A 16,356-nucleotide genomic window follows, 5' to 3' on the forward strand; every position below is an offset into this window, starting at 1 on the left:
GCAGGTCTTGAACTCCTGGCCTCATGTGATCTGCCCACCTTGGCCTCCCCAAAGTGTTGGGATTACAGGTGTGAGCCACGGCGCCTGGCCAAATTGCACATATTTAAAGTGTACAATTTGATGAAATTTGTCATACATATGCACCTGTGGAATTATCACTACAATTCATACAACAGACATATCTATCACCTGAAGTTTTCTCATGCCCTTCTGCAATCCTTCTCTCCTATGCCCCTTATTCCACAGACATGAGCAGACCTCATATTTCCTGTTATTCCATGGTCTAACCTGAGCTTGTATTTTTCCCTTCTTTTATTGGCAAGAACAGGGCTCCTATTTGTTATAGCCAGCACTCCTAATTTACTCTTGTTCCACAGAAATACTCGGGCCCCTATTTTTCCATTGTTTCATGGCAGTAACCAGACAACAACTAAGCCCTCTATTTCCCTTTGTTCTGTCGCCCAGGCTGGAGTGCTTGGTGTGATCTCAGCTCACTGCAGCCTCGACCTCTCTTGGGCTCAGGTGATCCTCCCACCTCAGCCTCCAGAGTAGCTGGGACTACAGATGTGGGCCACCATGTCTGGCTAATTTTTGTATTTTCTGTGGAAATGGGGTTTCACCATGTTGCCCAGGCTGGTCTGGAACTCCTGGGCTGAAGCAATCCTCCTAGCCTCAGCCTCCCAGGTGTCAGCCACTATGCTCTGCCCCTATTCCATGCTGTAACCAAGCTCCCTGTCTCCCTTTATACATGTACCTTACCAGAATCGTATTTTTTTTCCTGATTCCATGTCCACAGAGTCAGAAATCAGCATTTTGCTGACACAAGCTAAGGAACGCCAGTGTGACCTGTTAGGCCCCTCACATCTCCTTCTATGGCATAGTCAGGGTCTATGTTTTCCTTTTCTTCAATTAAAATTGCCAGTGACTCATTTTCCTCTTTATGGACACAACCAACTCCCATATTTCTTAAGCAGATTTATTGTTTATGCTTTGAGCCCCACATCCATGGGGTTTCTAATATGGCCCACCCAATGTTATTTTTCCTCTCTATGGGCCTCAGCCTGATGGGGGTATCCCAGGTGTCTGGGGCGTGCTGAGATGGCCCAGGTCTGTGTGGCTTCCCTGATTACTCGGAATCCTTCATTATCTATTCTACAGCAAGTGGCCCTCGGCAGCTCAGGCTCAGGGAATTTCAAACGTATCACCTCCACCGGCTGGACAAGTCCTCTCAAGACAGGCTCTGGGGCCAAGGGAGGATGTTGTGACAGGTGCTAGCAACATTGTCATGATGGAAGGTGGCCTGGCTTCCAGGACAGGAGGGACCTGACAGGCCATGGGTTAAGTGTGGGTTCAGAGTCACAGAAGAATCACGAAGAAGACATTCTTATGCACCTGACACCTGACTTGGGAGCAGGTTCTTTGCCTATATCCAGTTAGTCTCCACCACAATTCAAGTGGAGTCTTTCTCCCCATTCTCATATTACAGGTGAAGAAACCCAGCTTAGGGAGATGAGGTAACTCTCCCAGAGTCCCCAGCGAAGGGCTTGAGCCAGGACAGTTGGATCCTAAGGCTCCTGCTTCCCCTCCCTCAGCACGCTACTCCTCACAGAACAATGCTTTATTTAGTTTTGGACATTTTAACCTTTATTTTGGAATAATTTCAGACTTACACAAAGGCTGCAAAAATAGCATAAAGCATTCTCGTATACCCTTCATTCCACTTCCCCAAATGTTAACATATTATACAATCACAGTACAATGGTGAAAACTAGAATATCAACATTCACACAATACTACTAACTAATCTGCAGATTTTATTCACATTTCATCAACTATTCCACTAATGTTTTCTTCTGGTAGGATTCCATTTAGGGTGTTTTTTTTGTTTTTTGTTTTTTGTTTTTGTTTTTGTTTTTTTTTCTGAGACACAGTCTTGCTCTGTCACCCAGGCTGGAGTGCAGCAGCACCATCCCGGTTCACTTCAGCCTCCACCTCCTGGGTTCAAGTGATTCTCCTGCCTCAGCCTCCCAAGTAACTGGGACTACAGGTACACGCCACCACACCCAGCTAATTTTGTATTTTTAGTAGAGATGGGGTTTTACCATGTTGGCCAGGCTGGTCTCGAACTCCTGATCTCTGGTGATTCACCCACCTCAGCCTCCCAAAGTGCTGGGATTACAGGCGTGAGCCACTGCGCCCAGCCAGCAAATGTTTTTAAAATAGGGCATTCATGGGCTTTTGGGGGTAAGTGACACCTAATCTTCAGGGGTCTGTGGATAATTTCTAAATGGGGCTCATAGCTTATTCCTCCCTCATAGGGAGGCTGCAATTACCTCACAAAGCTCCACTAGGGTCACAACAAGATAGCAAAAGCCAGTGCAGGGCCTGCAGGTATAGGGGGATCCTGCAGGCAGAAATCTGTGGTGGGCGGGCGGCAGGTGAGCAAGGAGAACGTGTCTCTAAAGGAAGCACAGGGAACAGGTGGTGGCTTTGTAAGACAGTTGGAACCCAAGGAAGGTAAGAATAATGTACCACTCCTTGCTCCATATGACTGCTTCCTTATATCTCAGTTCAGATATTACCTTCTCTGTAAGGCCGCCTCCCTTCCTGTAAGTGATGCTTCTCTATCTACAACCCCAGCTCTTATTGCAGAGCACTGTAGGGGCTGTTCTGGGGCCTTTCTTCCCTGAGACATGTGAAGGCAGGGAGAGGGGCTTGCACGCCTTGACAGGTGTTTAAAAATTTTGCTTGCCTGGATCACCAAAGAACTGAATGGATGGTGTAAATGGATAGAAAATGAACTGGCTGGAAAGTGAGTGACAAGGTTCAGGTCTGAATCTCTGTTTAAATGCAGGCAGGCCATCCCCCAGGAAAGCCTATGTTGGTGAGGGTGATGGTGGGAGAATGAGTGAACTACAGCCTGGCACCATCACACCCTGGAAGGTGCAGTTGGGAAGAAGGTTTCTGAGGCTGTAGACATGGGGATCGGATGCTGGAGAAACCCCTTGCTGCTGCTGATTGCCCTGGTCCTGTCAGCCAAGCTGGGTCACTTCCAAAGGTGGGAGGGCTTCCAGCAGAAGCCCATGAGCAAGAAGAACATGAATTCAACACTCAACTTCATTCAATCCTACAACAATGCCAGCAACGACACCTACTTATATCGAGTCCAGAAGCTAATTCGAAGTCAGATGCAGGTTTGTACCTTGCTCTCCCCAGACATCAGCAGGCCCTGTTCTTGCCAGTTCAGACATGTGAGGATTCTGGGGTGGCTCCCAAGAGAACCAAGCGGTGGTCCTCCGTGAGGTCCCAAGGGGGAAGCATCTTCACTTGTAGCAGGTACATTGTAGAGTTGTTCAGATCCCAGAATGTCCTTAGCCATGCTTCCAAAATGCTTTCCTAAGGACTGGCATGAACTCTAACTCCAATACACTTAGAGGCAAAAGTGTTCACTGAGGATTAAACTCTTTTTTTTTTTTTTTTTGAGATGGAGTTTCACTCTTGTTGCCCATGCTGGAGTGCAATGGCGTGATCTTGGCTTACTGCAACCTCCTCCTCCCAGGTTCAAGCGATTCTCCTGCCTCAGCCCCCCAAGTAGCTGAGATTACAGGTGTGTACCACCACACCTGGCTAAATTTTTTGTATTTTTAGTAGAAACCGGTTTTCACCATGTTAGCCAAGCTGGTCTCGAACTCCTGACCTCAGGTGATCTGCCCACCTCGGCCTCCCAAAGTGCCGGAGTTACAGGCATGAGCCACCACGCCCGGCCAACTCTTTTTCCTTGGGAAGAAATGCCTTTCATTCTGATATTTGACCCTGCCGGAGTGACAGCAAGGATAATTTTGCTCCCCTTAAAGTTCTCATTTGGCAAAATACAAATATTCTCTGTAGGCCTGTAGCCCCCAATATTTTTTCAACGTGTAGGGTTGTAAAATTCAAAACTGGGTGTTCTGTGTTATACAACCTTCAAATTACACAGAGGGTTTATTCTGGAAGTGGAGGGGATGTGAGAGATAGGGTTCAGCCAGATCACCTCACCTTCTGTTTTACATATAAAATTTCTCTGAAATATATCAATTGAAGGATAATAGAAGAAAGAAAAGTTGTTAGGGAACCCCTTTTATTGGTACAACATTTCCTCAAGGTCAAATAATAAACTATACAGTCCCCTTGGTGTCCATGAGGAAGTGCTTCCAGGACCCCTCAAGATGCCCACATCCATGGATTCTCAAGTCTTTTATTTAAAATGGAATAGTGTTTCCACATAACCTATGCACATCTTCCCACATATGGTAAATCATTTCTAGATTAATTATAATAACTGGTATAGTGTAAATGCTATGTAGATAATTATTATACTGTACTGTTTAGGGAATAATTACAAGAAAAAATGTTCAGTATACAGGCAACCATACTTTTTTTTTCCTGAATATTTTGATGCACGGTTGTTTGCATCCACAGATATGGAGCTCATAAGTACAGAGGGCTGACTGTAGAAGTTGGGGCAGCAACAATGCTACGTCCTAGTTCAATTAGATAGATTTGGGAAAACACAACTGGCTATGGGAAAGCTCTCTCGCCAGAGAGTAAGGCAGCTGGAACAGAGAGAACCGGCAAGGCGGGAGGGTAGGGTGGGGAGGACCAGTCAGCATAGGTCAAATCCTCATCCCAATGCAGACTGGCCCGCAGGCTGGCTCAGTGAGGCACTTCTACCACAAGATGGCGATGTTGCCCATTTGGTTCTTGGTTCTTCCACAATTGGTTAAGACCCCAAGGAGGCTTGCCTTGTGAAATCAATCCATCACCATTAAGTTAGCTGTTAAAGAATAATGATGAGCATTTGATGTCATTCACATTGATAAGCAGACAGAGCAGGTGTGCCTCCTGGTAGCTGGGTGATCTTGGCATGGGCCTCTGGGCACCCCCACACCCATATGACCGTTGTGTCTGTCCTTACACCTCACAGAGGGGACAAGAGCAGGCGTGGAGGGCTGCCAGGTGCCTCTGGGGCTTCACGCCCAGATCCTCCCAACTGAGGCTCTTGGTCAAGTGACATCCAGACTCTCCAGACCTCAGTTTCTTCACCTGCAAAGTGGCTCAGAATAGGAGGGAAGTACTTAGCACAGTGCCAACATCTGGTAGCACCTGTAAAAAATCTTTGCTGTTATTATGACTACTCCTGTCATTATCGAACAAATAAGTCTAATAACGAATAACACTTTGCACACTGGAATGTCAGTTACAGTGATGACGGGTGGTTTAGTTTTTTCTTACATTCTGAGCGTGCTGAAGGTCAGTGTGAGCAGGCCTGGGGCAGCCCTGCAAATGCCCATGCATGGATGGCCCCCACATGCTTGGGTGCGGGGAGGCTGGTACTGCCCTCAGGCCTAGGCTCCCTGCTGCCCTGTCCCAGTGTTTGCTAAGGGTGTCTTCCTCCCAGGAGCAGTGTGGGCACTCTCTGCCTCAGTCACCACCCTAGACATGACCAAGCCCTCTCACTGCGCTTGACCAGTGACAGGGCAAGGCAACAGGGAGCCTCCCAGAGCTTCTCCTGCACCGGTGAAGATCCACTAATCCACATATCTACTCAGGAGTCCAGCTCAGAACCCGACAGGGAACCGTAACCTCCAAGCTCTCTGTTAGAGTCTCCCTTCTGGGCGTAGGACCTCCCTGCCCACAAGGGCTTTTCCAGGCTCCAACCCCTGCAGGCTTCATGGCCTCACACTTGATCATAAGTGAAAGAGCCATGGGGAAATCCCCGGCGTGCGTTCTCCATGGCTCGTGTATCCACCATGCCTCCTTCCTTCATTTCTGTACACGCTAGGAGGAAACTGACATTATTCTCCTCGTTTCCTAGATGAGGAAACTGAGATTCAGTAAAATTTACAGAGTCTGCAGGGGGTAAAGCCAGATTTTGTGTTCTGTCACTCTCCTAACACTGAATCTGCTTCAAAGTAACGCTGCAGACACTTTGCTAAAAGATGTAATAACTTATAATTATGAAAATATTTAAAATTTATTTTATGCATTAAGGGAAATGCAAGCTTCCATTTAGCCCACATAACAACTCCACGAGCAGGCACAATTGTGGTTTGTGGTTTGTAGTTTGTAAGTGAAAAAGCTGAGGATGCTAAGTAACTTGCTCAAGGTCACAGTCACTAAATGGAAAATGCATGCCCCAAATCAATTCGATTCCCAAACTGTTTTTAACTGTATTGCTAAGCTGCCTTCCACTAGGTTGGTCAGGAAGGATAGTAGAGACAGAGGAAATGGCAGAAGGGACTGGGGTGGGGGAGGGGGACAAGATGCTGGCTCTGTTGCATTTTGAAGGCCACATCTGCCAGCCTGGGAGTGGCCTGTGGTGGCCAGGCAACCCAGCTTGATGTTGCCTCTTCTGTCCTGAGGATGGAAGGGAGGCAGGTGAGAAGCTTTCTGTGGCGGCTGCAGCAAAACCAACCTATGACCAGGGGCTTTGGCTGCCATTGCCCTCCCTCCAGCCAGAAGTAGGGAGAAGGGAGCCATGCTTTTGGTGGGTAAGCTCCGCGAACAAGAACTGTGGCTCTGGGAGCTTTACTCTCAGTCCTAGCTTCTCCAGGAGAGGGGCAGCCACTGGATGCTTGGAGTCCACACTAACAGCACAACTGATTCTCGGCAGCTGACGACGGGAGTGGAGTATATAGTCACTGTGAAGATTGGCTGGACCAAATGCAAGAGGAATGACATGAGCAATTCTTCCTGCCCCCTGCAAAGCAAGAAGCTGAGAAAGGTGTGTAGTGGAAGTCATCCCAAAGGGACTTGTGAAGTGAACATTTTAAAAAGCAACAGCAAGAAGTTGGCAGTTTTGCCACTTGTGTGGATTGGGGCCAGCTGGGGCCCAGTCCTGGGGCTGTCTGGCACCTCCTGAGGCAACTGGGTGAAGGAGGGAGGCTTTATATTTGGGCTGGTACAGCCCTGCACCCAGGCCTCTGGTCGCCTGGACCCTTCTCCAACCTGGCCTGCTCCCCAGACCCTCTGCGTGAAAGCAGTGGTTCCCTCTCCTTGGGGTCCTTCTTCTGTCTTCTTTCTCCCTCTCCAGGTCTCTAAGGTTGTCCAATTTCCTCCTTGCTCTCTTCTATTTTTCCTGGTCCGTGGGTGGCACCCCTTGAAAGCTGGCAGATACAAGGGGCTCCCCCATGCCTGGGGAGGTGCAGGAGGAGGTAACGATACTATTGCTCCTTGCTGGCCTGCCTGGCCCACATGACAGGGTCCTGCCAGGCTGTAGGCTCCAGGTTCACCTGCTGTGGGTCCCAAGTGGCTGGGTAGGGGGAAGACAGGGTGACATTCCTGTTCCAGACTGGCCCTCCTTTCTGTTTCTACCCTTGACTGTGGGCAGCTCCCCTCTCTGCCCATGGGGTTCATGAGCAGCCACAGGGACAGACCTGGGGAACAGGCGCCTGTTGCTTGCCTTTGAAAAATACTTCCCCCAAAGTCTGTTTTCTTTCTTCTTCCACAGAGTTTAATTTGTGAGTCTTTGATATACACCGTGCCCTGGATAAACTATTTCCAGCTCTGGAACAATTCCTGTCTGGACGCCGAGCATGTGGGCAGAAACCTTGGATGAGGGCTCAGACGATTGAGTTGTGCACTGGCTGTTATTAAACTGTAAAGGATCCTGTCTCCCTCATTGGGGTCTTATTACACATGCGCACACACACATGCACACACACACGAGTGTACACGTACACACACGTGCACATACTTACCTTCACAACCCACACACACAATGCTCACACTCACGACACCCTCACACTCTCACCACTCACATACATGCACACTCACTTTAACAGCCTCACACACTCATCCACCCGCCCACCCACTCACTCCTACATGTCAAGCACATGCACACTCACTCGCACACACATTCAGTGCTCTTCAGGGGTTGGTGCAATCTTTTCTTTCTTTTCCTTTCTTTCTGTCTATTTTTTTTTTTTTTTTTTTTTTTGAGACACAGTCTTGCTCTGTTGCCCAGGCTGGAGAGAAGTGGCGCAATCACTGAAGCCTCCGCTGAAGTGGAGCTCACTGAAGCCTTGACTTCCCCGGGCTCAAGTGATTCTTTCACCTTAGCCTCCCAAGTAGCTGAGATTACAGGTGCACACCGCTTTGTCCAGCTAATTTTTTAAAACACTTTTTTTTGTGGAGACAATATCTCCCTTTGTTGCCTAAGCTGGTCATGGACTCCTGGGCTCAAGTAATCCTCCTGCCTCAGTCTCCCAAAGTTTTGGGATTATAGGCGTGAGCTACCGCACCCACCCAGCTGATGCAATTAGAACAGAATGTCCATAATCATTGGGGAAACCTCATCATTCTTTCTACACCACCCCACCTCTCTATGGCTTTTCTGAATTTAGCATGTCCCTGAGCTGACCCTAGTGTGGGGAGCCCTATTTCTTCCCAGCACACACACAACACTGTGACTCACACACATTTTTGTGAGTGTGTCTGAGATTCCCAATACCAAATTCACATTGAGTGGCTCACTAGAGGACTCACAGGACTTAGCCTAGAGTCATTCTCATGGCTGTGATATGACAGCAGTGGGACACAGAGCGAAACCAGCAAAGGCAAAAGGTGCATGGCGCTAGGTCAGGAGAAAACCAGCCAGGAGCTTCCAGAGTTCTCTCTCGGTGCCGTCACACAGAGCACACTCAATTACCCCGAAGTGAGCTGTGGCAGTATGTGTCACAAGGAAGCTCTTTAAGACCCAGCAGCCAGGGTTTTTACCGGGGACTGGTCATGAAGGTAGTCTCTGCCTGGCACGTGCCGAAATTCCAGGCTCCCAGAGGATAGCAGGGGTTCAATGTCAACCTCACTGCTGTACAGAGAATGTAGACACACTGAGGCCCTCTTCTCATGCAGGAAAAGTTTTCTATCAGCGTAGGGAACTGTTGACCCTCCAAGTTCTCAAACTCCATCCAAGGCCAGCCTTGCAAGCAGCCTTTCTTTCTTCTTTTTTTTCTCTTTTTTGAGACGAAGTCTCGCTCTGTCGCCAGGCTGGAGTGCCATGGCACGATCTTGGCTCACTGCAGTCTCCGCCTCCCAGGTTCAAGCAATTCTTCTGCCTCAGCCTCGCTAGTAGCTGGGACTACAGGCGTGCACTGCCACGCCCAGCTAATTTTTTTGTATTTTTAGTAGAGACAGGGTTTCACCATGTTGGCCAGGATAGTCTTGATCTCCTGACCTGGTGATCCACCCACCTCCGCCTCCCAAAGTGCTGGGATGACAAGCGTGAGCCACTGTGCCCAGCCTGCAAGCAGCCTTTCTAAGGACAGCAGTTCAGGCGGGCCGTGCGAACTCTTTTCTGCACACTGAGTCATTAAGCCTCCCATGTTCTGATGGCTGCTAAAATAAGACCTGTGTTTTCTCCTCTTCTCTGGCTGACAGTTGATTAGAGAAGGTGCATGTTAGACCAGAAATGGTCTAATAGCCACAGACAATGGCTGACAGTGTGCCTATTGTACCACTTGACCATTCAGCCTCTTCCCAGGCACCAGTGCCACCAGCTGGTCATAATGGCAACTTGAGGGAGTATTGCTAAAGGGGAAGAATAAACACAGAGCAAGAACCTCAAACTTGACAGCAAGGCCTGAGGGAGAAGAGAGGATGGAGGAAGAGAGTTAAAGGAGGTGGAATTCCTGCACACAAAAAAACCCATAAAAACAACCTCCCCACAAACATCACAAAAACAAAAAGGCCAGAAAGCACCCAGTCCTGCAAATCTAAGCTAATTGAGGGCTGACTGGGTGAGCAGCACTGGCCTGCTGCCCACATTATCCCATTTGATCATCATGACCACCCTACGAAATGGCAACTTTTTCTCCACTTTATAGATGAAGAGCCTCCGAAGGCAGCCTCTGTCCAGATTCTAACATCCTAACTTAACACAGCTTGTTGGTTGCATTTTTAGAAATGGAGTCATACAATATATATTCTTTTGTTTCTGGCTTCTTGAATTCAATACATCTGTGTTGTCATGTGTAGTTACAGTTCACTTTCTTTATTGTATAAAATTGCTTTGTGTAAATATACCACAATTTATCTATTGTACTGATAATGTACTTTTGGGTCGTTTTCAGCTTCTAAGAACAATAGCCATCAACAAGCAAGAGTGTGCCTGTCTAATGCTGGACACATTACATGTACTTCTTTTCTTTTCTTTTTTTTTTTTTTTTTTGTGAGACAGAGTTCTGCTCTTGTTGCCCAGGCTGCAGTGCAGTGGCACGATCTTGGCTCTGCCTCCCAGGTTCAAGTGATTCTCCTGCCTCAGCCTCCCAAGTAGCTGGGATTACAGGTGCCTGCCACCATGCCCAGCTAAATGTTTTCGTATTTTTAGTAGAGATGGGGTTTCACCATGTTGGCCAGGCTGGTCTCAAACACCTGACCTCAGGCGATCCACCTGCCTCGGCCTCCCAAAGTGCTGGGATTACAGGCATGAGCCACCGTGCCTGGCCACATACATGTGTTTCTATTGGATATATGCCTAAGAGTTAGTCGGTAATAGGATGTGCTTACGTTTAGCCTTTAGCTATTTTTTGCTCAAGACTTTTAAAGATTGTTTGTTTTTTACCTAATTTGTTTTTCTAATGTTACTTACTTATCGATTTAAATCTTGTTTAACCTCTAAGTTCTTACTTTTTGAACATCTTTTATTTATATGGTCTAATTGTACTATTTCTATCTTTTTTTTGCTTTCCAACTTTAGAGTCATCTATTATTATTATTGTTATTATTATTTTATTTCAATGGGTTTTTGGGAACGGGTGCTGTTTGGTTACATAGATAACGTCTTCTGTGGTGATTTCTGAGATTTTGGCACACCTCTTACCTGAGCAGTGCATACTCTACCCAATGTGTATTTCTATCTCTTTAAACACAATTTCATATTGACACTCTATTCTTTTTATAACGTTTTACCAAACTTTATGGCATTACTTTGAATTTTTTAAAGTGAACTCTCCCACCCCACCCGCTCACCTTGCTTTCATAACTGGCAAACAGGAATGGTGGGCCTGAGCCAGCATTGAGACAGGAGTGGGCACCCAGGCCCTGGCTGAGTACAGGGAGTCAGCACAGCAGAGCTCTCCGGTGATGGAGCAGTGCTGTGTCTTGAGCATGGTGCTGGTTACACGAATGTACACGTGTGACTAAACGGCACACACACAGTACCAATGTTGGCTTTCTAATTGTGATATTTTTCTATGATATGATAAGATGTAACCATTAGGGGAAACTAGAGGAAGGACACAGAGGACTTCTCTCTACTACCTTTGTAACTTCCTGGAAATATATACTAATTTTTTAAAAAACTTCAAAGAAAGCCCCCACAACGTTGGCTGAGAAATCCAAGAGATTAATGTTAATGGGCATAAATGTTCCACCTTCTCTTTTTAATCTCCCCAAGAATAGTAATGCCTGCCTTGGGGACACCATAGCAAAAAATGTCAGAAAAGTGTTGAATGTTGACTGGTATTAAATTACTACCACTGCCACTGCCAGCATTCTTCCTAATGGTTAATATTTATTTGAATGCCTGCTTCGTGTTAGGCACTGTGTTAAGCAATTTATATGCATTATCATCATCAATCTTTACAACTGCCTCAAGGAGTAGGTACTGTTATTCTCAGTTAAAGATGAAGACATTGCAGGTTAGCATCATCCCAGGCAGTTGGCGGAGGGAAACCCCACCTGGGCCCCACTGAAACAGGGTTCTGGGCATTCCAGCACTTCAACAGGGAGAGTAAAAGCCAAAAATAAATTATTTGTTCTTTCAAAGCCAATCCCATCTTGGTGAGAACTGGTGTTGCTGACGTGCATCTCAGCTCACAGTTCACATATGCAGGAGCTCTCCTGTTGGTGCTCTGCCTATAGTCTCTCAAATCTCGCATTTTCTGTGCATGCCAGCTTGACTTCCCTGTGCCCTTTTATCTGTGCACCGTCTCTGCCGCTTACTCTGCCCTGGAGCTGCCTCAGGCCAGAGGTACTAGGGAATTCATGCCCCCTAAGAGCCAATACTGATGGGAACTGAACTGTTGGATAAATACCCCAACTCCCTCTCCCCACAGGGAAATGAATGCCGTAATGCTGTGTGTATGTGTGTGTGTGTGTGTGTGTGTGTGTGTGTGTGTTTGCTATGGTGTCCCTAGACCTCGCCTGTTGTATTAAACCCAAGGCTTTTGCTTGAGCTCTTGGGAACAAGATCTTCCTCCCTTTCTTACTGGATGTGAAGGAGGACACACCTAACCCACTGAGCTGCTGGCAGCCTCCCTGCAACCACATGGAGGAGGAAGTGGAGTGGGGTAAGCCCGGTGACATCATCTGAGACCTTGAATCAGGCTGCGGAGTTGGGGGATGCTTCCTCCCGTGGCTGCTGTGCCTTCTGTGGAAAGAAAGCCCCTTGAACAGAGGACTCCTGGCTTCTCCCTGTCCTCAGGACTTCCTCTCCTGCTGGGATTAATCTGACTGGTCTGTTTGGGAAGAATGAACTGGGCATTGTCACCAGGTCTGCCTCCTTCACGGGGGGCACATATGTCCCTTTGCTCCTCTAGGAGAGGAATTTATTTATAGACAGACCTAGTTTGGTCCAGTGTTGCTCGTGCAACGGGGCAGAAGTCTAATTCTGGAGTTTGCAATTAGAAAGTTCACTTGCTTGCAAAAATAAGGCACATCTCTCAACCTGGTTATCATATCAGTAGCAACAGCCTTGTCTTTCTTAGTTCTTTGGTGATTTCTTCTTATTTCACGCTTTAGGCAAGGAGAGAGGGTGATCTTCATTGGGCCTCTCAGAGGTGCCATCACAGGCCATACTTGCAAATGTCTCTTGGCTGTTCAGTTGCTTTGAGCTTCTTCCCTCTCCTTATTCTGTTTCTCAGTTTCTCCATGCTATTTTATTTTTATTTATTTATTTATTTTTTTAAAGGGTACATGGTATTTTATTCCATTCACACAACGTCCAAAAACAGCCAAAACCAATCGATGCTGTTAGAAATGAGGATTGTGCTGTCTATGGCCATACCACCCTGAACGCATCCGATCTCATCTGATCACAGAAGCTAAGCAGCGTCGGACCTGGTTAGTATTTGGATGGGAGAAATGAGGATTGTGGCAACTATTAGATGAAGTAGTTAAGGAGCATGGATGGGCACACTAGGGAGCTTCTAGGGTGCTGGTACTGTTCTTTTTCTTGATTTGGTGTGGATTACACAGGTGTGTTCACTTTGTAGATTTGCTAATTTTTTTCATCTCAGCATTCACCTACTGGTGTCATTGTCCAAGAACAGGACTTAGTAGAGTGGCTTTTTCTTCCACATACTAATTCATGGACTCTAAATCCTTATTTAGATCAAATTGCTACTATGATAGGGATTGGGAGAACTCAGATTGTTAAATTACATGGATATGATCCTGGAAAAATTATTGTCCCTCTCACAAAGGCACAAATACAGTAAGCTTTTATAAATAGTCTTACCTGGCAAATCCATTTAGCTGACTTTGTGGGTATTCTCAATAATCATTTTCCTAAAACGAAGCTGTTTCAGTTTTTGAAATTAACTAATTGGATTCTCCCTAAAATAATGAAATTTAAACCAATTGAAGGTGCTGAGAATGTTTTTACAGATGGGTCTAGTAATGGTAAAGCTTCTTATTCTGGCTCAAAAAGTAAAGTTTTTCAGATGCCCTATACTTAAGCTCAAAAAGTGGAGCTTGTAGCTATAATTGAGTTATTGACTGCTTTTGATATGCCTATTAATGTGATTTCTGATTCTTCATATGTGGTTCACTCCACACAGTTAATTGAAAATGCTCAGTTATGATTTCATACAGATGAACAACTGATGACTTTGTTTACCCAATTGCAAACAGCAGTTAGGAGTAGAATGCACCCTTTTTACATCACTCACATCAGGACTCATACACCTCTTCCAGGACCATTGACTGAAGGGAATCAAATGGCTGATCGCCTAGTTGCTACTGCAGTATCTAATGCTAGACACTTTCTTGATTCAACCCATGTTAATGCCTCTGGTCTCAAACACAGATACAGCATTACCTGGAAAGAAGCTAAAGCTATTATCCAGCGATGCCCAACTTGCCAAATGGTACCTTCCTCATCTTTTACAGGAGGAGTTAATCCTCGAGGACTGGAACCTAACTATTTGGCAAATGGATGTCACACATGTTCCCTCGTTTGGGAGACTAGCTTATGTACATGTATGTGTGGACACCTTTTCTCACTTTGTCTGGGCTGCATGCCAAACAGGAGAGTCTTCTGCCTGTGTTAAACATCACCTTTTGCAGTGTTTTGTGGTGATGGGCATTCCAGCTTCTATTAAAACAGATAATGCCCCAGGCTATACTAGCCAAACTCTAGCTACATTTTTCTCTATGTGGAATATTAAACACATTACCGGTATCCCATACCATTCTCAAGGACAAGCCATAGTGGAAAAAATGAATCTCTCCTTAAAACAGCAGCTGCAAAAGCAGAAAGGGAGAGACAGAGAATATGGGACACTGCAGATACAACTGAATCTAGCATTATTGACTTTAAATTTTTTGAGCCTGCCCAAAGGCCAGATGTTATCAGCAGCTGAACAGCATCTACAGAAACCAGCTGCAAAGACAGAAATAGAACAACTGATTTGGTGGAGAGATCCGATAACAAAAAGTTGGGAAATAGGTAAAATAATAACTTGGGGTAGAGGTTATGCTTGTATTTCTCCAGGCCAAAATCAACAGCCAATTTGGATACTATCAAGACACCTGAAACCTTATCATGAGCCAGATGCTGAGGAAGAGACTCCGGGAGGATCCTGAGGACCCCCCAGTTGCAGCCATGTCAAGACTGACTCTGAGGAGGACTCCAACTGTCACAAGCAACACCTGTCGAACACAGCCACCCATCTGGGGACAGATCAAGAAGCTGTCACAGATGGTGGAAGAAAACCTGAGGAAAGCGGGACAACCAGTCACAACGAGTAACTTTATGGTAGCTATGATAGCGGTTATCACCACTGCCATGAGTATTCCTTCAGTAAGGGCTGACACAGAGAACAATTATACTTATTGGGTATATTTATCAATCTTGGCTGGCAATAATTCCTGGATGCAATCACTTTATGACACAGTTACACATGCTTTCTGATCTCAGTATTTACCATAATAAATCTGCTCCTATAATTGAGGCATACCACCCTCAAAAACCTATTTGTAAACAAGAATGAACCCAGTTAGAAAAAATGAATGTACTCGTTTAGGAAGATTGCATTGCAGAACAGGCAGAGGTACTGAACAACGATTCCTATGGAATCATTATTAATTGGTCCCCTAAGGCGATGTTTAGCTTAAATTGCACCTCTCAGTCTGTGTGCCATGGTCACACTATGTTCAGCTGATCTGAACAAAACAGTCAGATGGTAGATATAATAAGAAGTACAGCAAGAGTTCCTATTATCTGGAACCATGGCAGTATAGTGGCACCTCAACCTCAAATGATATGGCCCACTCTAGGAGCTTAACATAAGGGTTTAAAATTAAAAGAACAAATATTTAAAGCATCCCAGGCACACCTGACCTTAATGCCAGGAGCTGGAGTGCTTAAAGGAGCTGAAAATGGATAAAAACACTTGGAAGCTCTGTGATTTCAATGATGATTGTGCTTTTAATCTGTGTTGTTTGTCTTTGTATAGTCTGCAGATGTGGATCCTGACTCCTGGGAGAAGCAGCTCACCATGACAAAGCTGCCTTTGCTTTTATCGATTTGCAAATCAGAGAGTGGTAAAGGTACTAATTTATGGTAACTCAGTTAAGTCAATGATACTCATTACAATCACTATAGTTATCACTAAAAGAAGAGGTAAAGAAGAGATAACTTGGCTGGGTGCAGTGGCTCACTCCTGTAATCCCAGCATTTTGGGTGGCCTAGGCAGCTGGATCACTTGAGGCCAGGAGTTCAAGACCAGGTTAATCTACATAGTGAAACCCCATTGCTACTAAAAATACAAAATTAGCTGGACAGAGTGGCTCACATCTGTAGTCCCAGCTGCTCGGGAGGCTGAGGCACAAGAATCGCTTGAACCCAGAAGGCTGCAGTGAGCTGAGATTGCACCACTGCACTCCAGCCTGGGTGACAGAGTGAAACTCCATCTCAAAAAAAAAGAAAAGACAAAAGGGGAGGTTAACTAAAAGCCACTGAGGACAAGAAATTGAATAAAACAAGAAACAGGGACAAATGAAATGAATAGAAAACAAATAGCAATATGGTAGATTTGAAACCAAACATATGGTAATATTAGTCATTAGTAACTAATAATATGAGTAATGTAA

General features: G+C 45.8%; 1 protein-coding gene and 1 long non-coding RNA gene across 2 annotated transcripts; both read left to right on the plus strand.

Moving 5' to 3' along the window:
- Positions 1-2,380: 2,380 nt before the first annotated feature.
- CSTL1 (cystatin like 1) lies at positions 2,381-7,653 on the plus strand. The gene is made up of 4 exons (XM_004061900.4): positions 2,381-2,517; positions 2,855-3,194; positions 6,653-6,763; positions 7,490-7,653. Exons 2-4 carry the CDS (start codon positions 2,979-2,981, stop codon positions 7,595-7,597), a joined length of 435 nt encoding a protein of 144 aa, XP_004061948.1. The 5' UTR covers positions 2,381-2,517; positions 2,855-2,978; the 3' UTR covers positions 7,598-7,653.
- Positions 7,654-12,951: 5,298 nt separating this feature from the next.
- Positions 12,952-15,813, plus strand: LOC129529108 (uncharacterized). The gene is made up of 3 exons (XR_008674515.1): positions 12,952-13,101; positions 14,756-15,019; positions 15,720-15,813. It is a non-coding gene; the product is annotated as an uncharacterized lncRNA (long non-coding RNA).
- Positions 15,814-16,356: the final 543 nt, after the last annotated feature.

This window comes from Gorilla gorilla, chromosome 21, assembly GCF_029281585.2.
Source record: "Gorilla gorilla gorilla isolate KB3781 chromosome 21, NHGRI_mGorGor1-v2.1_pri, whole genome shotgun sequence".
In the NCBI taxonomy this organism is placed as follows: domain Eukaryota; kingdom Metazoa; phylum Chordata; class Mammalia; order Primates; family Hominidae; genus Gorilla; species Gorilla gorilla.